At 41.7% G+C, this 27,240-nt stretch overlaps 1 protein-coding gene across 4 annotated transcripts in view; it reads left to right on the top strand.

Annotated features, from left to right (window-relative positions):
* RBM6 (RNA binding motif protein 6) overlaps positions 1 to 27,240 on the top strand; it is a 204,842-nt gene that overhangs the window by 160,099 nt on the left and 17,503 nt on the right. For 2 of the 4 annotated variants that reach the window (XM_004267820.2, XM_049716383.1), the window contains one exon: positions 21,837 to 21,911. The exons of 1 other annotated variant lie outside the window; for it this stretch is intronic. In XM_004267820.2, coding sequence (XP_004267868.1) covers positions 21,837 to 21,911 — 75 coding nt within the window. Of the gene's footprint in view, positions 1 to 20,732; positions 20,900 to 21,836; positions 21,912 to 27,240 lie in introns of all 4 variants that reach the window. One more of the 4 variants, XM_049716382.1, reaches the window with a different exon arrangement.

The raw sequence follows: 27,240 nt of genomic DNA, 5'->3' as shown, positions 1-27,240 counted from the left end.
CAAATTTGTGGGCATGGAGTTGTTCATAATATTCCTTTGTTATCCTTTTATTGTCCATGAAATCAGTACTGATGGCCCCTATTTCATTTTTGCTATTAGTAATTTGTATCTTTCTTTTTTTTAGTTAGCCTGGTTAGGTGTTTATCCATTTTATTGATATTTTTAAAAACCTAACTTTTAGTTTCATTGATATTTCTCTATGAATTCTCTGTTTTCAGTATAATTGATTTCTGTGCTTATTTTTATCATTTCTTTTGCTCTTTTTGGATTTAACTTGCTCTTCTTTTTATAGTTTTCTAAGGTGGAGGTTTAGATTATTGAGTTTAGATCTTCATTTTTTCTATTATGTGCATTCAGTGCTATAAATTTCCTTCTGAGCACTGCTTTCCCTGCATCCCACAAATTTCAACAAGTTGTGTTTTCAGCTTCATTTAGTTTCAAATTTTAAAAAAAAGTTCTCTTGAGAGATTTCTTCTTTGATCCATGTGTTATTTAGAAATGTGTTGTTTAATCTCCAGGTATTTGGAGATTTTACAGCTATCTTTCTGTTATTGATTTCTAGTTTTATTATGTTGTGGTCTGAGAACATACATTTATAATTTCTATTTTAAATGTGATAAGGTGTGTTTTTTGGCCCAGAATGTTGTCTGTGTCAGTGAATGTTCCATCGAAGCTTGAGAAGAATGTGTATTCTTCTATTTTTGGATGAAATAGTCTATAAACATTGAATAGATTATTGCTGTTATTTTGATGTGTACCCTTTCAAATTTTCCTATGTACTTATCATCCATAACCTTTGTATTTACAAAGTAGGATAATCTTGTACACATGATTTTATAACCTTTTCTTTTCAAGTATTGTGGGCATATTTCCTTGTCATTAAATACATTTTTATCATACCACTTTTAATGGCTCTGTAATGCTCCATAGTATAGATTACCATGATTTAACGAGTTCTTCATTTGATATTTTGAGATTATTTCTTTATTTTATTAAAGAATGCTATGATGAATCTCCTTGTAGCTCAATAGTCATACATCCTTAATTACTTCTTTAAGTTAATTTCTCCAGGTAGACTTGCCAGATTAAGAGGTAAGCATATTTTATGACTTAATAAATATAGTCAAATTGCCATCCAGAAATTTCCTGATTTATTTTTTACCAACAGTGTTTGAGAGTACCTGTCTTCCCTGCATCCCAATGGGTGCCAAGTGTTAATAACAAAATATTTTTATTGAGTGGTCGTACATGGATGTGTGTTATTGTGTTCTCAAACTTGCTGTATGTTTGAAATATTTCATAATTTTTTAAAAAAATGTTGCCCGTGTAGCAAAGAAGGGAGTGATTTAATCTTCTGTCTTAGGTTATTAGTGAAATAGAATGTTTTTACATTTGATTACTAGTTATTTGTATTTCTTTTGTAAATTGTTGGTTCCTGATGAATATTCAGCTAAAAGTGAAAAAAAGAGGACATCTTAGTTACCCTGTCTAGTCTTAAGGGATATCTATTAGACTTTTTGAAATGTTGAAAATAGGTATATTACCTGAATATGACATGGGGTTTCTCAAAACTTTATCCCTCAGAAAAGAGAATCCTTTTTTTTTTTTTAAGCAGGCAAAGAAATTTAACACAGTTTTGGTGATTATTCCAGGGTTATAATCTCAAAAATAAAGAGTTGGATAACATGTTTAATAAAACAAGTATTCAAATTCACTTACAGGACCATTGAAAGAATTGACTATTGTAGTTTCATGCCAAAAAATACTCGGGCGTACGATAAACTTCCCCACAATAACATTATTCACAGATTCAAAATGTGGTATATCTTCTTAAAATTTATTTTATTGAAGTTTAATTGATTTACAATGTTGTGTTAATTTCTGCTGTACAGCAAAGTGATTCCATTATACATATATATACATTCTTTTTCATATTCTTTTCCATTATGGTTTATCACAGGATATTGAATAGAGTTCCCTGTGCTATAAAGTAGGACCTTGTCGTTTATCCATTCTATATATAATAGTTTGCATCTGCTAATCCCAAACTCCCAATCCGTCCCTCCCCCACCCCTCTTCCCCCTTGTCAACCACAAGTCTGTTCTCTATGTCTGTGAGTAGGTTTCTGTTTCTCTCTCTCTCTTTTTTTTTAATTTGGTTGTGCTGGGTCTTAGTTACGGCAGGTGGGCTCCTTAGTTGTGGCATGCGAACTATTAGTTACAGCACGCATGCAGGATCTAGTTCCCCAACCAGGGATCGAACCTGGGCCCCCTGCATTGGGAGCGCAGAGTCTTACCCACTGGACCACCAGGGAAGTCTCCCAACATGTTTTGATTGAAGTGAAGACTTGCTACATAAAGCATTTATTAGCATTATCAGCAGCTCCAAACAGCATGATCTGTATGTCTTGGGCTTCGGTTGTACAAATGGTTCCCTTTTTAGAGCACATCATTTTAATTGCCATCAAATTTGCTTAAGATATACCACATTTTGTGGGCAGAAGACCTAAATAGACATTTCTCCAAAAAAGACATACAGATGGCTAACAGGCACATGAAAAGATGCTCAACATCACTAATTATTAGAGAAATGAAAATCAAAACTACAATGAGGTACTACCTCACACTGGTCAGAATGGCCATCATTAAAAAATCTACAAATAACAAATGCTGGAGAGGGTGTGGAGAAAAGGAAACCCTCCTACACAGTTGGTGGGAACGTAAATTGGTGTAGCCACTGTGGAAAACAGTATACAGGTTCCTCAAAACCTAGAGTTGTTATATGATCCAGTAATCCCACACCCGGGCATATATCTGGATAAAACTATAATTCAAAAAGATACATGCACCGCTATGTTCATAGCACTGTTCACAATAGTCAAGACATGGAAACAACCTAAATAAGTGTCCATTGACAGAAGAATGGATAAAGAAGATGTGGTACATATATATAATGAAATACTACTCAGCCATAAAAAAGAATGAAATAATGCCATTTGCAGCTACATGGATGGACCTAGAGATTATCATACTAAGTCAGAATCTAAAATATGACACAAATGAACTTTTTTTTTTTTGTGGTACGCGGGCCTCTCACTGTTGTGGCCTCTCCCGTTGCGGAGCACAGGCTCCCGACGCGCAGGCTCAATGGCCATGGCTCACGGGCCTAGCCGCTCTGCGGCATCTGGGATCTTCCCAGACCGGGGCATGAACCCGTGTCCCCTGCATCGGCAGGCGGACTCTCAACCACTGTGCCACCAGGGAAGCCCAAATGAACTTATTTTTGAAACAGAAACCGACTCACAGACATAGAGGAAACTTGTGGTTTCCAAGAGGGAAGGGGAGTGCGAGAGGGAGGGATGGACTGAGAGTTTGGGATTAGCAAATGCAAACTATTACGTATACGATGGATAAACAACAAGGTCCTACTGTATAGCACAGGGAACTCAGTGTTCAATATCCTTGATAAATCATAATGTCAAAGAATATGAAAAAGAATATATATATGTATAATGGAATCACTTTGCTGTACAGCAGAAATTAACACAGCATTGTAAATCAACTAAACTTCAATAAAATAAATTTTTTAAAAATGATGTGTTTGGACTTCCCTGGTGGTGCAGTGGTTAAGAATCTGCCTGCCAATGCAGGGGATACGGGTTCAAGCCCTGGTCTGGGAAGATCCCACATGCCGCAGAGCAGCTAAGCCTGTGCACCACAACTACTGAGCCTGCGCTCTAGAGCCCGCGAGCCACAACTACTGAGCCTGTGTGCCACAACTACTGAAACCCATGTGCCTAGAGCCCTGCTCCACAACAAAAAAAGCCACCGCGATGAGAAACCCATGCACTGCATCGAAGAGTAGCCCCCACTTGCCACGACTAGAGAATGCCAGCATGCAACAACGAAGACCCAATGCAGCCATAAATAAATGAATGAATGATGTGCTCTAGAGAACTGCTAGATGACCTAAAATGGCTCTGTTGGTGATTAAAAATGCAGCATGTAAAAAGCTTGAATAAAATAGAAGTGTACAAATGGAAGGGGTACTGTCTCTAAATCATTATTTCTTCTCTCTCTTCTTTGCTTTTTGAAGTATCACGTACTTACAGTAAAGAGCAGAGATCATAAGCATACTATTCAGTGAATTGTCACAAGTTGAATACACCTATTTTCTTAGTTTGGGTGCTATAACAAAATATCATAGACTGGTTACAGTACTTAAATAGTAGAAATTTGTCACAGTTTTAGAGGCTGAAAAGTCCAAGATCATGGTGCCAGCCAGTATGTTTCCCTGTGGGGGCCCTCTTCCTGGTTTGCAGATTGCTGCCTTGTTGTGTATCCTCACATGGTAGAGAGAAAGATTCTCTCTTGTTTGTCTCTTAGAGTACTAATCTCATTCATGAAGGCTCTACCCTCATGACCTAATTACATCCTACCTCCAGATACCGTCACATTAGGGATTAGGGCTTCAACATATGAATTGGGGTAGGGGGGTGGACACAAACGTTCTGTCCAAGGACCTATGTAACTGCAGCCGAGGTTAATAAACAGGATGCTGCTCCATGTGAAGAAGCCTCTCCTGGTCATTAATCTTTCTCCCCTTCCCAGAGGTAGTCACTGTCCTAAGTTGTCGTTCTGTAGAGTCCTTTGACTTGCTTTTGATCCTTATGTATATGGAATCACACATGATGTGTTCTTCTACCTGACTTCTATACTGAGTATTGTTTTTAAAATTCATTTTGTGTTTAAGTGGGATGTGTTCATTTTCATTGTTGTACGGTCTTTCAGTATAAGAACATACCACAGGGATTTCCCTGGCAGTCCAGTGGTTAAGAATTCCCCTTCGAATGCAGGGGACATGGTTTCAACCTCTGGTCAGGGAACTAAGATCCCACATGCCACAAGGCAACTAAGCTCATGTGCCACAACTACTGAGCACTCGGGCCACAACTACAGAGCCCACGTGCTCTGGAGCCTGCGTGTCACAACTAGAGAGCCATTAAACTGCACCTGTTGAGCCCGTGTGCCACAGCAGAGAATCCTGCATGCCACAACAAAGATCCTGCCTGCCGCGACTAAGACCCAATGTAGCCAAAAATTAAATAAATAAACAAACAAACAAATATTTAAAGAAAGAAAAAGAACATACCACAATTTATTCATTGGTTCCACTGTCAAAGAACATGGAGGGTTGGGTTTTGTTTGGTTTTTTTTCCATTTGGGGCTATTTCGTAGTTATTACTTCTCTTGGTGAATAGGTACACTCATTCCTGTTAACATATACCCATCGGTGGACTTGGATTTTGAGTGTATCCTCAGTCTGTCACCTAGTAGTTTAAACTTCATTGATTGCTGCCTAGATACAGTCATTCAGTAGCTGCTGAGCTCCTTGCTGTGTTTATATGCCTGCCAGTGTATAGGTATTGGGGGTACAGTTGTAATTCAGACCATGTTGTTTTATAATTTAAACATATAAAACTAATTAATAAATTAAGTAGACATTTGGCTATTTCATATCCCTAAAGTTTATTCATTCAAGGTTGGTCAAATTGGGCTTCCCTGGTGGCGCAGTGGTTGGGAACCTGCCTGGCAACACAGGGGACACGGGTTCAAGCCCTGGTCCGGGAAGATCCCACATGCCACGGAGCAACTAAGCCCATGCGCCACAACTACTGAGCCTGCACTCTAGAACCCGCGAGCCACAACTACTGAGCCCACGTGCCACAACTACTGAAGCCCGTGCACCTGGGGCCTGTGCTCCACAACAAGAGAAGCCACCACGACAAAAAGCCCGCACACCGCAACCAAGAGTAGACCCCGCTTGCCGCAACTAGAGAAAGCCCACACGCAGCAATGAAGACCCAATGCAGCCAAAAATAAATTTATTTTTTAAAAAAAAAAGGTTGGTCAAATTGCCTTTTGCAGCCAAAAATAAAGACCCAATGCAGCCAAAAATAAATAAATAAAATAAATAAATTTTTTAAAAAAAGGTTGGTCAAGTTGCCTTTTGGCCATCTTTTTGTTGGGAAAATGGATGTTCCCTTCTAGTTAGAGTTCTCTATAATTTTCAGTTATATATGGTCATTGGGAACCAGAGCTTTGGGCAAGAATTGAGGTGTGCTAAGGAGGATGAGTGTGGCAGTGGTATGCACAGTTAGAGGAGAAAAGGCTGGGGGCAGAGTACTCACTGAGAGGCTGTGGGGTGGGGACAGGTTAAGTGGGCCAGGGTATGGCAAAGAGAGAGGAATGAAATAACTGAATGTCTTTGTTCTGGCAATAGTCTTGCAGCCCTGAAAGCTTTTTTTGTTTTGGTTTGTTTTAATTAAGATATAGTCCACATATCTTAAAATTCACCGTTTTAAAGTGTACAGTTTAAGTGGCATTTAGTATAATATATTCACAGAATTATGCAGCCATCACCACTATCTAACTCGTGAACATTTTCATCACCCCAAAAGAAACCTGCACCCATTAGCAGTTGCTCCCATTTCCCTTCACCTTTCCCTGTTTCACGCTTTTACCGTCCACTAATCTACTTTCTTTTTTTCTTTTTTCGGCCGTGCTGTGCATGGCATGCGGGATCTTAGTTCCCAGACCAGGGATCGTACCCATGCCCCGTGAAGTGGAAGCATGGAGTCTTAAACACTGGACTGCCAGGGAAGTCCCCTAATCTACTTTCTGTCTCTATAGATTTGCCTGTTTGAGATGTTTCATATAAATGGGATCATACACTTTTTTGTGACTGACTTCTTTCACTTAGCATAAAGCTTTCAAAGTTCATTCATGTTGTAGTATGAATTAGTACTTCATTTCTTTTTATAGTTGAATATTCCATTGTATGGTTGTAATACATTTTCTTTATCCGTTAGTTAGTTGATAGACATTTGGGTTGTTTCCACTTTTGGCTATTATGAATAATGCTACTGTGAATATTCATGTACAAATTTTTGTGTAAACATACATTTTCAGTTCTCTTGGATGTATGTCTAGGAGTGGAAATGCTAAAGTTTTCAGGTATTTTTTTCAAGAGCTTTCTCCAAATGGATTAGGCCCCATATTGGAGTGGTGTGTTATTGAAAACATGGAATACTCACAGTTCCAATGGCCAGGTTTCAGTTCTGTTTTGGATGCCTTTGGGCATTCATGCTGCCATTTTGAATTCTCCCTTGGACTATGGATTGTTTTTTTGTTGTTGTTGGGTTTTTTGTCTTGTTTCATGTTGTTTTGTTTTGTTATTTTCAGCCAGATGCCTCAGGGCACTTGTTGCCCTGGACATAGATCAGCCTTTGTTATTTGGGTTTTGAGCATATCCAGGATTTGCAGTTGATGGTTGAACAGCTAGTTTTCTTCTTTCCATTCCTTATAGGTTCTCCTTCTCATAGTCAACTGTTAAATGGCACATTTATTATTTCTGCCTATGCATCTGATAATGCTCAGGTTGTCTAATTCCTGAGGTTTTTTTTTTTTAAATAAATCTATTTATTTTATTTATTTATTTTTGGCTGTGCTGGGTCTTTGTAGCTGCGCGGTCTGGGCTACTCTTCGTTGCGGTGCACGGTCTTCTAATTGCAGTGGCTTCTCTTGTTGCAGAGCATATGCTCTAGGCACACGAGCTTCAGTAGTTGTGGCACATGGGCTCAGTAGTTGTGGCTCACAGGCTCCAGAGCGCAGGCTCAGTAGTTGTGGCGCACGGGCTTAGTTGCTCCGCGGCATGTGGGATCTTCCTGGACCAGGGCCTGAACCCTTGTCCCCTGCATTGGCAAACGGATTCCCAACCACTGCGCCACCAGGGAAGCCCCGCCTGAGGTATTTTAAAGATATAAAGGTCTTTTTCTTTCTTCTTCTTCGATGTGATTCTTGTGCACTGTGAATCCAGAGCAATGCAGGATATGTTCGGTTCCCTATAAACTGGAGGAGTGCCAGCTCAGAGAAATGTTTGTGTTTGTTCCTATCTGGTTTCTAAGCTCAGCTGGACCTCTTTAAGGTCAGAGAACATTAGTTTGGGCGCCTTGCCTAGGAAAATTCTTCTTGTGGCTCATTTGAGTGCTTGGGAGGAACAGGACTCTGTGTTGTCAGGCGTTTGCTTAGGTAGTTTCAAGATAGCACTGGAACCCTGAGAAACACGGAATAAAGGTGTAAATAGCTAAACCAGACAAAGTGCCCAGGTCATGACTAACAAAGATCTATGTACAGTAAAGCAGGTGTTACCAGAAATAGACGTCTCTGGATTTAAAGATCCAAGAGGGCAGGGACTGTTTCTTTTTTTCACTTTTATTTCCTTCACTGCCTAAATGGTTTAGACCTATAACTGGCAACACATGATGTGCTAAATAAATATTTGTTTCTGGATATTAATACAACTTAAAAGTAGTTTCTGACTCTGTATTCCTTCTTCATAAGCCTTTAGTGATCTTTTTAGTTTCTGCATAATGTAGAAGTCTCTTGTTCTCCCAACCTGAGTAGCCTCTTGACTTGCCAGATTCTGGTACTTCTATTAGGCTTCTACCTTGTTATCTTTGATAGCAGATAGTAATATACTGTTTCTATTCTAACAGAGGTTGCCACATCTTGTTTGTTCTAATTTCCAAGTTTCTGTTTGATTCTTGTCCTCATACTCCAGGAATTAGTGAAAGGAATAGCTTGGAATGTGCAAGTAGGTTGTCAAGGGCCTTACATTTAGTCTTTAATTTAAAAACATGAGGGAACCACAAGAATGTAACAAAGTCAAAATGACACTATAGGGAAACTCTTCTTGTGGTAGTATATAGACTTGACTAGAGGGGTGAAACTGAAGAGGAAAAGGTCTTTTAGAATCTGGAGCAGAAATTGAGATGTGAGGAGATGATGGCTTCCACTAGGGGCTGGGAGCAGGTATGTAATGAAGAAGTCAGGTTTGAAAGAAGACTCTCTGAGGTTTGGTAACACTGGATATTGGACAGAGGGGCAAGAGGGAGGGTAGACTCAGAGGCCACTCAGAGGTTAGAAGAACGGTAGTACCTTGAACAGAAATAAAACATCTGGAAAAGGAAGGCGTTTGGAAGGGAGGGACGAAGATGGTTGTTGAGTGTGAAGTGACAGCAGGACCTTTAGGTAACTGATAGAGATACAAGATTGATGCCTGGCAGAATAAACATGCAGTTTTTTCACTGTCATTTTTTGTGTCTTTCGTTTCACTATTTAACTAATTTACAGCTTTCTTTTTATTTCATAGTCTTTACGGCAAAATACCTACCTCTGCCTATCACCAATAATTTCCAAAAGCATCTCTATCAGTTAGGATTAGATTTGGTGAGTGACAAAACACTAGAAATAACGGTGGCTTAAAATGAGGTGATTTATTTCTCTTTACCGTAAATGAAGTCTAAGCCATCCAGGTTTTCTTATGGTGGTATGATCATCAGGGACCCAGTCTCTTTTAGTTGTGTAACCCTATCATCCTCAACCTGTGACTTCTACCTGCTTGAGTGTCAGCCATCACTTTGACTTGCTGACCAGTGGAAAAGAAGAAGGGATGAAAATGGACATGGTTCTCCCTTCAAGAATAGTTCCTGAACTTTGCAAGTACTATTTCTGCTTATGTCCAGTGTATTAGAATTTATGGCTTCACTTAACTGCAGGGAGGGCTGGAAAACTTCTTTATTTCAGGCAGCCATGTACCCAGTTAAAAATCAAGGGTTTGCTTCCAAGAAAAAGAAAGCAAATAGGCATTGGGAGACTACTTGTAGTCTCTTAATTTTCCAGGCTAAGAACCAGATTCCAAATTCTTTTAGGTTATGGAACTTATTTCTTCAAACTTTAGTTATCCTGATAATAATAATAAATATACTAAACAATAATAAACTATATAAATAAAATATAATTAAAATGTATGCTTCTGTTTTTGTATTTTTTAAAATGTCACATAGACTTATGACTAGTAGCTAAAGCTTATGATGTGGAATAGACCAGTGTTGATGTCAGTGTCTAAAATTTGAATATAAGATCAATAGATTCAGAAGCTAGAGAAGTTGTAGTATGATAAAGACCATATTTTACCTAGGCAGCTTTGGATGTAGTTTTTCTGTATGAGTTATTCTACAACTTATTATATGTAAACTGTAAGATTTATAGAGGGCAGAAGTAGAATGCCCCATTCCTGAAGGCACTAGCATTTCTGCCAGGCCCATCTTAGCAAGAAAAAGAATATATCTTGATCTTATTTATTTCTGGCTCTCTTACTCTTCTTTCTTTCTTTTTTAAGATTTATGTATTGTTTATTTATTTTATTATTTATTTTTGGCTGTGTCGGGTCTTAGTTGAGGCATGTGGGATCTTTTGTTGCAGTGCGCGGGCCTCTTTCTAGCTGTGGCATGCGGGTTTTCTCTTCTCTAGTTGTGGCGCGGAGGCTCCAGGGTGCGTGGGCTCCAGAGCAATGTGGGCTCTGTAGTTTGCGGCACGCAGGCTCTCTTGTTGACGTGCACGAGCTCAGTAGTTGTGGCGTGCGGGCCTAGTTGCCCCGCGGCATGTGGGATCTTAGTTTCCTGACCAAGGATCTAACCCGCGTCCCCTGTGTTGGAAGGTGGATTCTTTACCACTGGACCACCAGGGAAGTCCCTCTCTCACTTTTTTTTTTTTCAATATAAATTATTTTATTTTATTTTTGGCTGTGTTGGGTCTTCATTGCTGCTTGCGGGCTTTCTCTAGTTGCAGCGAGCGGGGGCTACTCTTCGTTGCAGTGCACGGACTTCTCATTGTGGTGGCTCCTCTTGTTGCGGAGCACGGGCTCTAGGCACGCGGGCTTCAGTAGTTGCAGCACGAGGGCTCAGTAGTTGTGGCTCACAGACTCTAGAGTTCAGGCTCAGTAGTTGTGGCACACAGGCTTAGTTGCTCTGCGGCATGTGGAATCTTCCCGGACCAGGGCTTGAACCCGTTTCCCCTGCATTGGCAGGCGGACTCCTGACCACTGAGCCGCCAGGGAAGCCAGCCTCTCTCACTTTTCTTAAGTGTGGTTTATCATTTTCTCCTCTCTGGGTCACATCCAGCTTTGTCCATTGTATGTGCTGCTCACAGTGCACTTTATACCTGGTGAACTGTGTCACACAGTTGACCTCTTAGCATAAACTTTCTCACTCTCCTTTTGTCCCTCTTCACTTCTGGCAATGTTAAAGAACACTTTCCATTCTGTATTTCTCCTGATAAGAATTTCAGATAGAGATATGTGCTGTTTATTTGTTTAAAACTGTACTTGTTTGTTGTCCTAGTGCTTTAAAAAATAATCTTCATGAGAGCCTTGCTAGGTTTTGTTCACCACTGAACCCCCCCATGCCTAGTCTGCTGTGAGAAAACAGTTGTTCTTGAATAATGAATACATAGCCTGTTCTGGCTACTGATTTTGGGGGATGAGGAGTCGGTAGGGAAAGGGTAAAGGCATTTTTTAATCTATAAAACTCTAGAAGTCTTTCCACAAGAAGAAATAATCTTAGTGTATTGAACTGAAATCTTTTGGAGAGGAGCCAGCTGTGTTGTAACGTTAACCATCTTCAAATGTCAAATTGGTTTGCGTTGCCTGACACATAGCCTTTTTTTTTTTTTTTTGCGGTACGCAGGCCTCTCACTGTTGTGGCCTCTCCCATTGCGGAGCACAGGCTCCGGACGCGCAGGCTTAGCGGCCATGGCTCACGAGCCCAGCCACTCCGCGACATGTGGGATCTTCCTGGACCGGGGCACGAACCCATGTCCCCTGCATCGGCAGGTGGACTCTCAACCACTGCGCCACCAGGGAAGCCCCACATAGCCTTTTGATAGGACAAAACATGAAGTTGGAACTTTCTTAAAAAATCTAGACATGCCTGCTATTCTGTGTGCTAGAAACCTCAAGATGCTTCCTGACACTGCTCAAGGCTCTCCCCTTTTTAATGTGTTTTTTTCCCCAGTTTTTCTTATAAAGAGGAGAAATTTTCAATTATATGATCACTTATCTTGGTTATTTTGGTGGTCTTCAAACAAATATAAGGGATGCCTTTTAATACATTGGATGGTGTATCTTAGGTCTTGAGAGTGTTTCAAGGCATCCAAGGGTTAAGTCTCTGTTATATTTCCAGGGCACACAGGTCTGACCAGGAGGGTTTCTTCATGGCCAGAGGCTGTGCCTTTGTAGCACTTGATAGTACCTCTAGCTGGGATAGTGTTAGAGACCCGCTGGCTTTGTCTTCTCCCAAACTCCTGGATTACCAGAGATTTCTGCGCTGTGCAGAGATCATTCCCTCATTCTCTATATGTATCTGTTGCAATGGCAGCCATGATATTACAGCTCAGCAGATGTTGCTTCCTCAGTATGGACTAATTTAATGTGGGCACATCTTCCATGTGAAAAGCCATCCCTTGTTTTTATTAGGGGCTGAAGTTTGATAATTCTGTTATTTGCATGTGAGAATGAGTAGATCTAAGAGTTAGGAGGACTTCCCTGGTGGTGCAGTGGTTAAGAATCCACCTGCCAATGCAGGGGACACGAGTTCAAACCCTGGTCCGGGAATATCCCACATGCCGCGGAGCAACTAAGCCCATGTGCCACAACTACTGAAGCCTGTGCGCCTAGAGCCCGTGCTCCGCAACAGGAGAAACCACCGCAGTGAGAAGCCCACGCACCGCAACGAAGAGTAGCCCCTGCTCACCGCAACTAGAGAAAGCCCGGGCGCAGCAATGAAGACCCAACACAACCAAAAATTAATTAATTAATTAATTAAAAGAGTTAGGGATCCAACTTGTTCTAGTGGACCTTTTCTGACTTGAAACTTCCATTGTTAGTCTTGTAGCTTCTGTCAGAGTGGCAGTGGGTCTATAGCTTTTTGACTAAGAAATAAAGAATGGTGGGTGGTTACTTCTGCTAAAATGGCAGTTGAACAGTGAGTGTTCAGAAGTCTGGCAGCTTTGTATTTTATTCATCTTTTCAAGGCCCTGTTTCTGCAGAAAGTATGTTAGCAGGATTCTCTGAAGTGTCTGAGCCCAGAACACTGAAGCCAGAGAGGCTAATAGAGACCACCTTCAAGAGAGCTAAGATTCTTGGGTGGGAGGTAGTAGGTAAAGAGCCAGGAGAAATAATCTCTTTTCAATGGTGAGGCCAGAAGAATAGCTGCTGGTTCTTTGGGGGATGCCTGGGGAATATTGTGCAGCCTTTGTGGTAGGCTCAGCAGTGTGGCCTACTTGTGGGCCTCATCTGCTCTCTTGGCTGTTCCTGCTACCTCCAGTCGTCAGCTCTGTAAGAAAAAGAAATGAGAGAGAAATGGTTTGAACATTATTCAGCAAACAAAGCAAAATAAGAAGCTGTATATTCTCCACATTGATTTTAGCAACTTGCTTTTTCTTCCCCTACGGTGACTCAGTTTAGAGACCTAGACAATGAAGCATGAGTATATGTTGAATTTAGGGTCCACTTTTCCCAGAAGAAAAGAGCCAGGGGATCTAGAACAATAGTCATCTTAGAATATGAAAGAATAAAATGGAGGTTATAGAAACCGGAATTCTGAAAGGAATTCTGAGGATATCAGTAAGATATGTTCAAACCTAATTTTCTAATTCCACTAAGAACTAGATGGTATCTTTATTTGGAAATAAGTAATTGAATAATCAGGGAAATCTTAACTAAACTGAGGTCTCTATAAACATTGGCTGAAACATTGTTCTAAAACATACAAAATTATAACAAACTGAAAGTTTCAAAAATATTTGCATTTTAGTGGTTCACAGTTGTTTGATTATTCTAAGCACTGTTAACTGGAGCTTGTAAATTGTTTCTTTATGGTAAGATATTTGTGGTGAGGGACTTTGCTGAGTGCCCCATCTGCCTGGCAGTCTCAGTCTTTGTAATAGGACCTCATCTTCTCACAAGGAACGAAAAGACTTTTGGCTGTTTTGATTATTTATTTGTTTGTTTGTTTATGTTTTCCCTCTTTGTTTTTGACTCAAATGACTCTTAGAATAGAAGTCTCTCATAGATCCCCTGGTAGATGAGTCTATCCATCCTAAGTCTTCCAGGACCTAAGTTAATGAAATCATCTCCAAGACTGCAGATCACTGATTTTCTTTCACAATGATAGAGGCATTTTATGGGATCTTACTTTAAAATACACAAAAGAATGGCAGGGAATGGTGGTGGAGTGGGTGGAATATATTCTCAGCACCAGATGCCTGTGTCGTCAGCGCCTGTGTTGTGTTTCTGGAACAGAGACCTTACTTCCACCAACTCTGAGCCTGGTGAGTAGGGCCCAGTGAAACACAGGTCAGCCATACTGCTTCAAAGAGCACAAATAAGGTTTTAGTTTTAGCAAGAGGTAGGTTGTGTCCTCTTAGGAAATGACAGTTAAACTGGTCAGGCAGTAAACAGTGTTATTAAGTAGCATTTTAGAAAACATGTTTGTTGTGCTTTTGTCTGGAGAAGAAAAGATATCCAGATAAGTAGCCGCCCAGAGGGCAGTGTCTCCTTGCTCCTCAATCTTTTTTTTTTTTTTTTAACATCTTTATTGGAGTGTAATTGCTTTGCAAGTGAATCAGCTATACATATACATATATCCTCATATCTCCTCCCTCTTGCGTCTCCCTCCCGCCCTCCCTATCCCACCCCTCTAGGTGGTCACAGAGCAGCGAGCTGATCTCCGTGTGCTATGCGGCAGCTTCCCACTAGCTATTTTACATCTGGTAGTGTATATATGTCCATGCCACTCTCTCACTTTGTCCCAGCTTACCCTTCCCCCTCCCCATATCCTCAAGTCCATTCTCTACATCTGCGTCTTTATTCCTGTCCTGCCCCTAGGTTCTTCATAACCAATTTTTTTCTTTTTGGTTCCATATGTACGTGTTAGCATACAGTATTTGTTTTTCTCTTTCTGACTTACTTCACTCTGTATGACAGACTCTAGGTCCATCCACCTCCCTACAAATAACTCAATTTCATTTCTTTTTATGGCTGAGTAATATTCCATTGTATATATGTGTCACATCTTCTTTATCCATTCATCTGTCAGTGGACACTTAGGTTGCTTCCATGTCCTGGCTATTGTAAATAGAGCTGCAGTGAACATTGTGGTACGTGACTCTTTTTGAATTGTGGTTTTCTCAGGGTATATGCCCAGTAGTGGGATTGCTGGGTCGTATGGTAGTTCTATTTTTGCTCCTCAGTATTAATTGGACCCTCAAGTGCTATTTTGTTTCTGGTGGAGTTTCCATCAGGTGGCTGCCCTCCTGGTGGCTCAGAGGGCAACTCAGCTTCTGTTGGGTGAAAGGCCATTCTAAGCAGAGGGTACATGGCAGTCAGTGGACCAAGCTAGAGTTGTTGTCAGTGGACCAAGCTAGAGGTGTCACAGAGCCTTCTGTGTACTTCCTTCAGGATTTTTGGCCTCTACTTCCCTCCTTCCTTCCTTTCCTTTTCTCTTTCTGTCTCATTCTGGTTTTGGCCTTTGGGGATACTGAGTTTTACAAGATGTTTGAACTGTAACTTATCCTTGTACCAGAAGGAATGAGCCTAGCTGCTATGCAAAAGAGTTCTATAAAAACTACCCTTTTATACTGAGGGGAATGACATATGGTCAGCCCTCCATATGCACAGGTTCTGCATCTGCAGATACAGAAGGCCAGCTATACTACACCATTTTATTTTGTTTTATTTTTTGTATAAATTTATTTATTTTATTTATTTTTGGCTGCATTGGGTCTTCGTTGCTGCACACGGGCTTTTCTCTAGTTGCAGCGAGTGGGGGCTACTCTTCCTTGTGGTGCACGGGCTTATTGCTGTGGCTTCTCTTGTGGAGAATGGGCTCTAGGCACACGGGCTTCAGTAGTTTTGGTTCGCGGGCTCTAGAGCACAAGCTCAGTAGTTGTGGCTCACGGACTTAGTTGCTCTGCGGCATGTGGGATCTTCCCAGACCAGGTCCCGAACCCCTGTCTCCTGCATTGGCAGGCGGATTCTTAACCACTGTGCCACCAGGGAAGCCCTACTAGAGGCTTTTAGATGAGACTTCAGCATCCTTGGATTTTGGTATCTGTGGGGGTCCTGGAACCAATCTCCCACAGTTACCAAGAGATACATCTGTTTTAAACCTGTTATTTTGTTCCTCTTGCTTTACTCTTTCAGCAGGTCCATTTGATTGTTGTTGGTGTTGAAATTCCTGGTAATGTACTTACTAGCAGCCCTCTTTGTCTTAGACACAGCACCTAAAGTAATTGTAGGTACTTTAAGAACATAAAGAGCACCTTGAGCAGGCCAGTTGGAGGATTGGCAGTGCTATCAAGAAACAGAGTCTTTATGGCAGTCTCTCTAAAAACTCCCTGTGGGGCCATTGCCTGTAAATTTCTTTAGACTTGCCTTGTGCACCTTTTCATCAGAAACCACCTGTTTTTTTTTTTTTTTTTTTTTTTGGCTGTGTTGGGTCTTTGTTGCTGCACGCAGACTTTCTCTACTTGTGGCGAGCGGGGCCTACTCTTCACTGTGGTGCACAGGCTTCTCATTGCGGTGGCTTCTCTTGTGTAGCATGGGCTCTAGGCGCACGTGCTTCAGTAGTTGCAGCACGTGGGCTTACTAGTTGCGGCACGCGGGCTTCAGTAGAGAAGCCACCTCTTTGGTGTGGCAAGTATTATGAGTTGACTGACACCTTGGAAGTTTAAAAACAAAGAAAAGCAATATGATGAAAAGAAAACCTGACATTCAGTCCCATATAAGTTGCTAACTAGCTCTATAATCTTGGGCAGGGTGCTCCATGTATCTCAGCCATACTTTCCCATGTGGAAGTAGGTATTATTTATGTCCTATTGTGAGGATTTATCAAGATGACATTTGTGAAGAATGCCTTTATAAACCGTAATTGCTTTGTGAATAAAGATTACTATCTCTGGGGCTTCCCTGGTGGCGCAGTTGGTGAGAGTCCGCCTGCCGATGCAGGGGACACGGGTTCGTGCCCCGGTACAGGAAGATCCCACATGCCACGGAGCGGCTGGGCCCGTGAGCCATGGCCGCTGAGCCTGCGCGTCCGGAGCCTGTGCTCCGCAATGGGAGAGGCCGCAACAGTGAGAGGCCCACGTACCGCAAAAAAAAAAAAAAAAAAAAAAGATTACTATCTCTGATAGACAGTACCAGTTCTCAGCCACCAGTAACTTGATTCTCCCATCCTGTGTTTGGAAGAAGCACAAATCTGCAAAGAGGGCTTGCTCATTTTTCAGCGTGAGTTGTATTCACAAGGCTCACATACTTTCCCCCTGCCTTTGATCCTGTCTGTCTCCCTCTCTCTCCATATTTGAATGGGGTGATCTTTTATGCCACACAGCAATCATATTCTCAATACAGAGTATAACTGTGACTCTGCTTGTGGGAGATCTTCAGAAAAGATGCAAAGCTGCTGGCCAGAAACGTTCTTTCCTTTCCATTTTCTCTTGTACCTCCCCAGTACCTTAAGAATCCTTGGGCTTGGTTATAAACCAGCTGGAAGTTACGATAGAGTCTCAATTCTCTGACCCAAGTCCTTTTCACAGGTTAACAGTCACAAAATGGAGTTATGAAGTCTCCAAGAGCAGCAGATGAAAAGGGAAATGGAAATGTGAATGTTGAATTTAGCAGCCCTCAGACCCAGAATATGCTACTCTCTAGTGTCCCTGAGGTGGAGAGTAAGGACTCGCTTTGCTCTTCAGGAGTGTGATTATCTCTCGCTGCTTGCAGCTTTTTCACATTAAGACCCTTTGAAATATACTTAGGGACACATATATGTGACTTTGTCAAGTGAGAGCTTTGGGCTTGGGAGGATTCTAGCAGGTTTTAATCTAATTTACGCCTAATCTAACACGACTGAGAAAGGGGGTGTCTTTGGTTTTACTTTCAAATATATGGTGGTACATCTTTAGAAGCCAGATGTGGTTAATCAGACTTGTCTTCATGGTACCTTTGCTTCAAGTGGCTTAATAAATAACCCAATAATTCAAATGATGAATAAAAATTCTAGTGTGTGAAGGTGGTGGGTAATAGACAATTAAAAGTGGTCATCCAGGCTTCCCTGGTGGCGCAGCGGTTAAGAGTCCGCCTGCTGATGCAGGGGACACGGGTTCGTGCCCCGGTCTGGGAAGATCCCACATGCCGCGGAGCGGCTAGGCCTGTGAGCCGCTGAGCCTGCGCGTCCAGAGACTGTGCTCTGCAACGGGAGAGGCCACAACAGTGAGAGGCCCGCGTACCGCAAAAAAAAAAAAAGTGGTCAACCAAAAAGTTACAAAATCATCCTACCCACTTATTAATCCAACTCCCCACAGGTTGTTTCCTTAGGAGACACTGGCATATCTTTATGAAATCTGAACAAAAGACCTGACAGGAATGGGGAGGAGTACAGTATAAGTCACGCCTGTGCTTGGTACATCTGGGCAGCCGCTGTATAACACCTGGGGAATCAAATCATAAATCAACCTGATTGTTCTTATTCGAGTTTTTTGTGTCTGTTTATTCTTTTTTTCTTAGAATTTTTTAAAAAACATATTTATTTATTGATTTGTTTTGGGCTGCATCGGGTCTTAGTTGTAGTACGTGGGATTCTCCACTGCAACACACAGGCTCCTCATTGCGGGGCATGGGCTTCTCTCTAGTTGTGGTGCATGGGCTCAGTAGTTGTGGGGCGTGGGCTTAGTTGCCCCGAGGCAGTGGGATTTTAGTTCCCCCACCAGGGATCAAACCTGTGTCCCCTGAATTGGAAGGCAGATTCTTAACCATTGGACCACCAGGGAAGTCCCGTGTCTGTTTATTCTTATTAAAACAGTTGGCTCCTGGGCTTCCCTGGTGGCACAGTGGTTAAGAATCTGCCTGCCAATGCAGGACACATGGGTTCGAGCCCTTGTCTGGGAGGATCCCACATGCCGCGGAGCAAATAAGCCCGTGCGCCACAACTACTGAGCCTGCACTCTAGAGCCTTCGAGCCACAGCTACTGAAGCCCGCGTGCCTAGATCCCGTGCTCCACAACAAGAGAGGCCACCGCAATGAGAAGACCCCATGCAGCCATAAATAAATTTATAAAAAATCAATTCGCTCTGTTCTTCAATAGTGATGGGTTTAACAGCCATTTTGTATTCTTTAGCAGTGGTGTCTGGTAGCCTCATGTCTAACCATGTGCAGATTGAGAAGAAAGGGCCGCCTTAGTTGTAGGGGGCTCTGAGGAATAAGAAATCAGTGGTTAGGACTCTGCACTTCCGTTGCAGGGGGTACGGGTTCAATCCCTGGTCCGAGAACTAGGATCCTGAAAGCCTCGTGGTGCTGCCAAAAAAAAAAAAGAAATCATGCATGCCATTGTAACACATGAATTGAAGGTAATCTTCTCAAATTGATATGCTGTGAGTACTCCTAGCAGGGCGAGTTCCCTAGCTTCGACAGAAAGTCATCAACAGCTTCTGGAACATCATATTTGTTATCTGATAAGTATAACGTGCTCCTTGCCTTAGGAATTCCTGAGTCTACTGATGCCTCCAAGTGGTACAATCAGAATTTGCAATTGACTGCAATTCACAGTAGTGCCTTGTTCTGATGGCACTGTTCACTGTTCAAATGGCAACCCCCATGTTTTATGGACTGGGTGTACAGGTGTACACGACAGCAGTACCTTCCTCTAGAGCCGCTGTGTGCTAAAGCACTCCAGTCTTCCAGGGATAGTTGGATCCATTCAGTCTTTTTTTCGTTCCATAACTGCTTATTAAGCTCCTTTTCTGTACCAAGTACTGAGCTTGGTACTGATAATAAAAGACCAGCAAGATTTAGCCTGGTTGATCAGATTTGGCCCAGCATTTGAAAACTAACACTAAGCGCTGTCATAAAGATACAGGTTCTGACATGCAGTGACCATTCCCTTATGAAAGCTTAGTCTTTCAGTAGATTGAAATGGAGTGTGAAGTATTATCACCTGACAAGCAAGTAAGATGAAGTGAGTAGCTAATCTGATGAATGAGTGACTAGTCCTTTTCTAGCACTTAGGGCTCGAAATACAGGTATTGAGCCCTAACTATATCCCATGCTAAGCACTTGACATGTATTAATTTACTTAATCTTCATAACCACCTTATGAAGTAGGTACTGTTATTCCTACTTTACAAATGAGGAAACTGAAGCACAGAGAAGTTAAGGACCTTGCTGATGAAGGTCATGGAGTGGAGTCAGGATGCAAGTTTAGGGAACCTGACCCAGAGTCCATATTCTTAAATGACATGATATACTGCCTCTGGGTGGAAGGGTATCATCTTGACCAACCTCCTGTATAGGTAGAGCTTGGCAGAGTGATAATCCCCCGACCCTCCCTGTCTGCAGAGCTTTTTCTCTTTCCTGGATTGGCTCCTAGAGCAGATTACCTATCCCTAAGAGTGAGCAGGAGTTGCCAAATGCAGCAGGCAGTCCCTTATCTACAGCCCCAGAAGTGAATCTGCCTCTCCCTTTCACCAGCTGGGTAACCTTACCTCTCTGAGCATGTTTCGTCATCTGTAAAATGGAGATAATGATCATGGGATCATTTAGGGGTTAAATGAGATAACATACTTAACAGTTTCTGGCTCTGAGTAAGCACTTAAAAAATGTTAGCAAATTTTTATTATCATTGTCCTCTAGCCTTGAGAACAAACCATGAAACAGTTTCTCAGAGACCAGATTCTAGGACTTAGGTAGGTGGGCAGGTTTTTTTTTGTTTTGTTTTGTTTTCACAAGACAATAATTTTATTCTATGTATTTCTCTTGACTCTTTTGGTGTGAAAAGCAGAGAGGTAAAGCATTATTTGACAGATGTATGGATTCAAGCAAGAAACTGAGGTCCAATTGCAAAGAAATGCCTTGTATAACTCAGAGCCCTGTCTGAGGAGACACAGAGGACCCTAGAGGGCGGAGAATGAACACAGCGCAGGGGCTAGTTCCAGAGTCGCATCCTCGGTTAGTTCACTTGCAAGTGTGGGTGAGGGTCCCTTGTCAGTAGGCAGAGATTTTTTTTTCCTCTGCTCTAACACATATCTGCTGTCTAGTGTTTATTAAACAAAATTTATTTTTTTCTTGATGTGAAAGAATTCGTGTCTTGTCCAAAATGCAGAGGCAAAGGAGCTCTGTAACTGCAGGCTTGTTGAACCCCTTTTCCCACCTGTTCTGGTGCCAGGCTTTCCCAAAGTGCTTATTTGCCAATGGTTGCTCCTCAGTTCTCATGGCCAGCTCACTCTGAAGGCTCCAAGCCACAGTGATGCTGCTGCCACCACCGCCACTACCACCACTGCTGCCACCACCAGCCATTCAGTTTCCTGCTCTAAGGATGTGACCTGCCGTGAAGCTTTCACATTCCTCTTTTCTTCCTGTCTTCGGTGTTGTACCTCTTTCTTTTGGTGCTTTTGCCATGCAGCAGTATTGCAAAAAAAGTTTTCAGGCACCAAAGTTAAGAGCCCTTACTACCTCACCAAGGGGATTTGAGTTAGCCATGGAAAAGAAGATAATTGAGAGGGCTCCTGTGCCTCTGTGCTTCAGAAGGAAAGAGTTTGCTTCTTGACAGTGTGCCAGCTCCCTAGCCAGGTGGGGGACGTGCTGGGACTACATGACCTCTGGAGGAGTAGACTGGGCCTAACCTGCCCAAAGACAGCGCCCCAACCCACAGGAGCCAAGGCTGAAGACTGATTTCACCTTCTCCCATTCCCTTTCCCTAAGCTTAAGCTTGCTCTGCCACACTGTCCCAAGTCTGTGGCTTATAACAGCCATTTCCTTTTGCTGATGAATAAGCCCACTCTTTGTAAAATGTTTCAACTTAGGGACTGGAAAGGCTCTCTGTGCTTTCCTGTCTCTTTGTTTCTCCAAAGGTTAATGTTAATGGCTTCTGTCTTTGTCTTTACAGGGAACTCTAATGATCCATGACAAAGAGGTCACCCTTGAGTATGTACCAAGCCTGGATTTTTGGTACTGCAAACGGGTAAGTGCCAAGAATTCCTCTCCTTAGAAGTAAGGATCCAGCATCACAGCTCCTCCATGTCTACAGGAATGCTGCCTGGTGTAGTATGCATTGCCAAGGGCAAAGCTCTTCTTCCTTGGTTCACTTCAGATGAACTGGAGGTCAGGGCAAGATCATCTATAATTTCTGCTTCCCAGCTACTGCCTGTGGCCATAGAGGGTTCTGGGTCTGTAGTTGGAGACCTTTTCCCAAGGACATATGCCATGCTTTCTGTTGATTACAAACTGAAAGAAAAACAGTCCCTTGACTTATAACCTCTCCCCAGTTACCCTTCCTGGGGTAAAGAGGATTTATTAGTGTTTGGAATGATGTATATAAAGAGGCTGGTTCTGTGAGAGATACACATTTTTTTTGGATATTCAGGGGTTTCCAAGGATATAGAACTTTAGGTACCATGGTATTTTTCCTCTCTTCAACTTCATATTGTTCTTGAATGGCATATATAAAGATTTTAGGCTCTACTCTTTTTTTTTTTTTTTTTTTTTTTTTTTTTGCGATACGTAGGCCTCTCACGTTGCGGAGCACAGGCTCCGGACGCGCAGGCTCAGCGGCCATGGCTCACGGGCCCAGCCGCTCCGCGGCATGTGGGATCTTCCCGGACTGGGGCACGAACCCGTGTCCCCTGCATTGGCAGGCGGACTCTCAACCACTGCGCCACCAGGGAAGCCCCAGGCTATACTCTTTTTAGAAGTCCAGTTTGATTGCAAATGAGCATGAAAATATATTTTGTCATTTTTCATTGCTACTGTTTAGTTTCAAAAATAAATTTGAAAAATCTATATAAAGTTTCTGAACCAAGATTCATTAAAAGTGTTGTAGAACTTGATAAAATTAAGTAAAAGTTTTAGCTTTACATTTTTGAATACAATTTGAATAGCTGTGATTGTCATTGACCAAAGTATTCATAGTTCATGGATGTAGTACCTTAAGCTGTCAATTTAGGAAAACATTTAACTATTTTTTAAAAGGTGGTGAAATACACATAACATTAAATTTACCATTTTAACCATTTTAAAGCATATAATTCAGTAGCCTTAAGTACATTCACAATGAAGTGCAATCATCAACACTGTCTAATTCTAGAACTTTTTCATCATCCTAAAAGGAAACCCCATATCTATTAAACAGTCTCTCCCCATTCCCCTTTCCCTCAGTTTCTGGAAACCACTATTACTACTCTGTTTTTTATCTCTATGAATGTGCCTATTCTGAACATTTCATGTAAGTAGAACCATATATTATGTGACCTTTTGTGTCTGCCTTCTTTCACTTAGCATGTTTTCAAGGTTCATCCATGTTATAGTGTGTATCAGTACTGCATTTATTTTTATGGCTGAATAATATTATATGGATATACCACATCTTGCTTATCTGTTCATCAGTTGATGGACATTTGAGTTGTTTCTACTTCTTGGCTATTGAGAATAAGACTGCTATGAATATTCATGTGCAAATTTTTGTTTGAAAACCTGTTTTCAGTTCTTTTGGAAGTGCCCAGGAGTAGAATTGTTGGGTCATATGGTACTTTTCATTTTTTAACTCTTTGAGGAACCAATAAACTGTTTTCCACAGACAGCAGCTGCACCATTTTGCATTCCCTCCAGCAGTGTCTGAGGGTTCCAATTTCTCCACATCCTTGCCAACATTTGTTATATTCCTTTTTTTTTTTGATAGTAGCCATCAAACTATTTCACAACCACCAGTGGGTATGAAATAGTATCTCATCATCATGATTATGATGATGATTTGCATTCCCCTAATGACTAATGATGTTGAGCATCTTTTCTTGTGTTTGTAGCCACTAGTATATCTTCTTTGGAAAAACGTTTATTCAAGTCCATTTTTGATTAGGTTGTCTTTTTTTTTTTTTTTGGAGTGTAGTTGATTTACAATGTTGTGTTAGTTTCAGGTGTACAGGAAAGTGAATCAGTTATACATATATTTATATCCACTCTTTTTTAGATTCTTTTCCCATATAGGCCATTACAGAGTATTGAGTAGAGTTCCCTGTGCTATACAGTGTAGGTCCTTATTAGTTAATCTATTTTATATATAGTAGTGTGTGTATGTCAATCCCAATCTTCCAATATATCCCTCCCCTCTGTCTTCTTGTTAATTTGTAAGAGTTCTTGGGAATTCCCTGGTGGTCCAGTGGTTAGGACTTGGTGCTTTGACTGCAGTGGCAATCCTTGGTCGGGGAACTAAGATCCCACAAGCTGTGCAGTGTGGCCAAAAAAAAAAAAAAAAGAAAAAGTTGTAAGAGTTCTTTATATTTTCTGGATGTTTATCCCTTATCAGATACGTGATTTGCAAATATTTTCTCCCATTCTGTGTGTTGTCTTTCACTTGCTTGATAGTGTCCTTTGATACACAAGGTTTTAATTTTGATATAGTCCAATTCATCTATTTTTTTTCTTTTTTTAAAAAAATTTATTTATATATTTATTTATTTTGGGCTGTGTTGGGTCTTCGTTGCTGTGCACGGTCTTTCTCTAGTTGCAGTGAACGGGGGCTGCTCTTCATTGGGATGCGCGGACTTCTCATTGCGGTGGCTTCTCTTGTTACAGAGCGCGGGCTTCAGTAGTTGTATCTCATGGGCTCTAGAGTGCAGGCTCAGTAGTTGTGGTGCACGGGCTTAGGTGCTCCACGGCATGTGGGATCTTCCTGGACCAGGGCTCAACCCTGTGTCTCCTGCATTGGCAGGTGGATTCTTAACCACTGCACCACCAGGGAAGCCCCTATTTTTTTTTCTTTTATTGCTTGTCCTTTGGTGTCATGAAACCATTGCCAAAGCCAAGGTCTTGAAGACTTATCCGTATGTTTTCTTCTAAGAAATTTATAGTTTTGGCTTTTATATTTAGATCTTTGGTCTATTTTGAGTTAATTTTTGTTCCAGGTATGAGGTAAGGGTCCAGTTTCATTCTTTGGAATGTGGATATTCAGTTTTCCCAGCACCATTTGTTGAATTAACTATTATTTCCCCGTTGAATGGTTTTGGTACTCTTGTTGGAAATCATTTGACCATAGATGTATAGGTTTATTTCTGTAGACTCTCAGTTTTATTCTGTTGATCTATATTTTTATCCTTATGCCAGTACCACACTGTTTTTGTGTTTTTGGCTGCGTTGGGTCGTCGTTGCTGCGCATGGGCCCTCTCCAGTTGCAGCGAGCAGGGGCACTCTTGGCTGTGGTGCGGTGGCTTTGCCTGTTGTGGCACACAGGCTCTAGGCACGCGGTCCTCAGCAGTTGCAGCATGTGGGCTCAGTAGTTGTGGCTCATGAGGGCTCAGTAGTTGTGGCTCGTGAGAGCTCAGTAGTTGTGGCACACGGGCCCAGCTGCTCCACGGCATGTGGGATCTTCCCAGACCAGGGCTCGAACCCACGTCCCCCGCATTGGCAGGCATATTCTTAACCACTGCGCCACCAGGGAAACCCACCACACTGTTTTGATTACTGTAACTCTTTAGTAAGTTTTGCAGTCGGGAAGTGTGAGTCCTTCGATTTTGTTCTTCTTTTTCAAAACTGTTTTGGCTACTCAGGGTCCCTTGCAATTTCATATACATTTGAGGATCTGCTTTTCCATTTCTGCAAAAAAGGCCATTAGAATTTTGAGAACATTTTGCATTTTAATAGTGACTGCCTCTACGTCTTAGAATTATGAGTGATTTCCCCCTGTCTCTTAAACTTTCCATTATTAGCTATAATGCACACGTATTGTTTATTTTATAATCAAGAGATGGAGGGAGCTAGCATTAAAGGGAAAGTTTTGAACTCTATTTTCTGTTAACCAGCAGACAAAAATGTTAATATCTGACATCAGAATTATGTAGCTGTTGCCAAGGCTGTTGCTTGAAAGAACAGAATAGCTTGGTTAAATTGTTCCCTAAAATGGCAGGCCACTTGTTCAGCTGTTTCAGAGATACTTTGTAATTTTTGTGCTTTTCTGGAAGAGTTGAGGTGCCAACCCTGCATATGTGATCTTTGGCCTGATGTGAAATGCACTGACTTTTAAAAAAATTCATAGCAGTATTACTCATAATAACCAAAAAGTAGAAGCAACCCAAATGCCCATCAACTGATGAATGGATAAACAAAATGTGGTATAGCCATACAGTGGAATGCTATTTAGCAGTAAAAAGGAATGAAGTACTGATAGGTGCTACAACATGAATGAACTGGGAAAAGACTATGCCAGACGCAAAAGATTAATTCTATAGGACTGGGGGTGAGAATGGGAGATGACTCCACCAGGTTTCTTTTGGGGATGAAGAAAATGTTCTAAAGTTAGATTATGGTGATGATTGTATTATAGATATGCTAGAAATCATTGAATTGGACACTTAAAACTGATGGATTTTATGGTATTTAAATTATACCTCCTCAGGTTAGGATCCTGATTCCCCCACTTACAGCTCTGCTGTACAGTCATCCAATGGTATCTGTGGGAGATTGAGTCCAAGACACCCTGCTGATATCAAAATCCACAGATGCTCAAGTCTCTTGTATAGAATGATGTAGTATTTGCACATAACCTAGGCACATCCTCTCGTGTACTTTAAATCATCTCTAGATTACTTATAGTAGATAATACAATGTAAATGCTATGTGAATAGCTGCCGGCATGTGGCAAATTCAAGTTTTGCTTTTTGGGACTTTCTGGAATTTTTTTCCCCCAAATATATTTGATCTGTAGTTGGTTAATCTGCAGATGTGGAACCTGTGGATATGGAGGGCCAACTGTAATAACAAATAGCCCTCAAATCCTAGTGATTTACATTGACAAACATATTCTTCGCTCACATTACATGTCCAGGGGCTGTGGGCAGTTGCTGCAGTTCGGCTTGGCTGCTCAGTCTGGGACCCAGGTGGAAGGAGTTAGTCCCGCATCGGGACTCCTGGCCGAGGGAAAGAACAGGACGCTCATCTACACAAGCATTGGCTCTTAAAGCTTCTACCAGACCTGTGTAGATCACGTTCACTCATGCTCCATTGACCAAAGCAAGACATGTGGCAAGGCTGACAGTGAAGTCACTCACCCTACAGGGAGGCACCACAGTCACTTGACAGTGGGCAGGGCTGTGTGTATGATCTGCTTACAGAGAAGGGAACAATAAAGTAATTGACTTTAATCACCTTGCTCAAGTGACTTAACCTCTCCAGGCCTCAGTTTCATTATCTACAAATTGGGGAGATAATAGTTGTTTGGATCAGCAAGTGACCACATGTAAAGTAAGCCCAGTACATGCTGTGTGCTGTTTAATCATTAGCTGCTGCTGCTTTTATTATTATTC

This window comes from Orcinus orca, chromosome 10 (genome assembly GCF_937001465.1).
Source record: "Orcinus orca chromosome 10, mOrcOrc1.1, whole genome shotgun sequence".
In the NCBI taxonomy this organism is placed as follows: Eukaryota; Metazoa; Chordata; class Mammalia; order Artiodactyla; family Delphinidae; genus Orcinus; species Orcinus orca.
The sequence above is the reverse complement of the archived record's forward strand: the minus strand, read 5'-3'. Positions and strand labels throughout refer to the sequence as shown.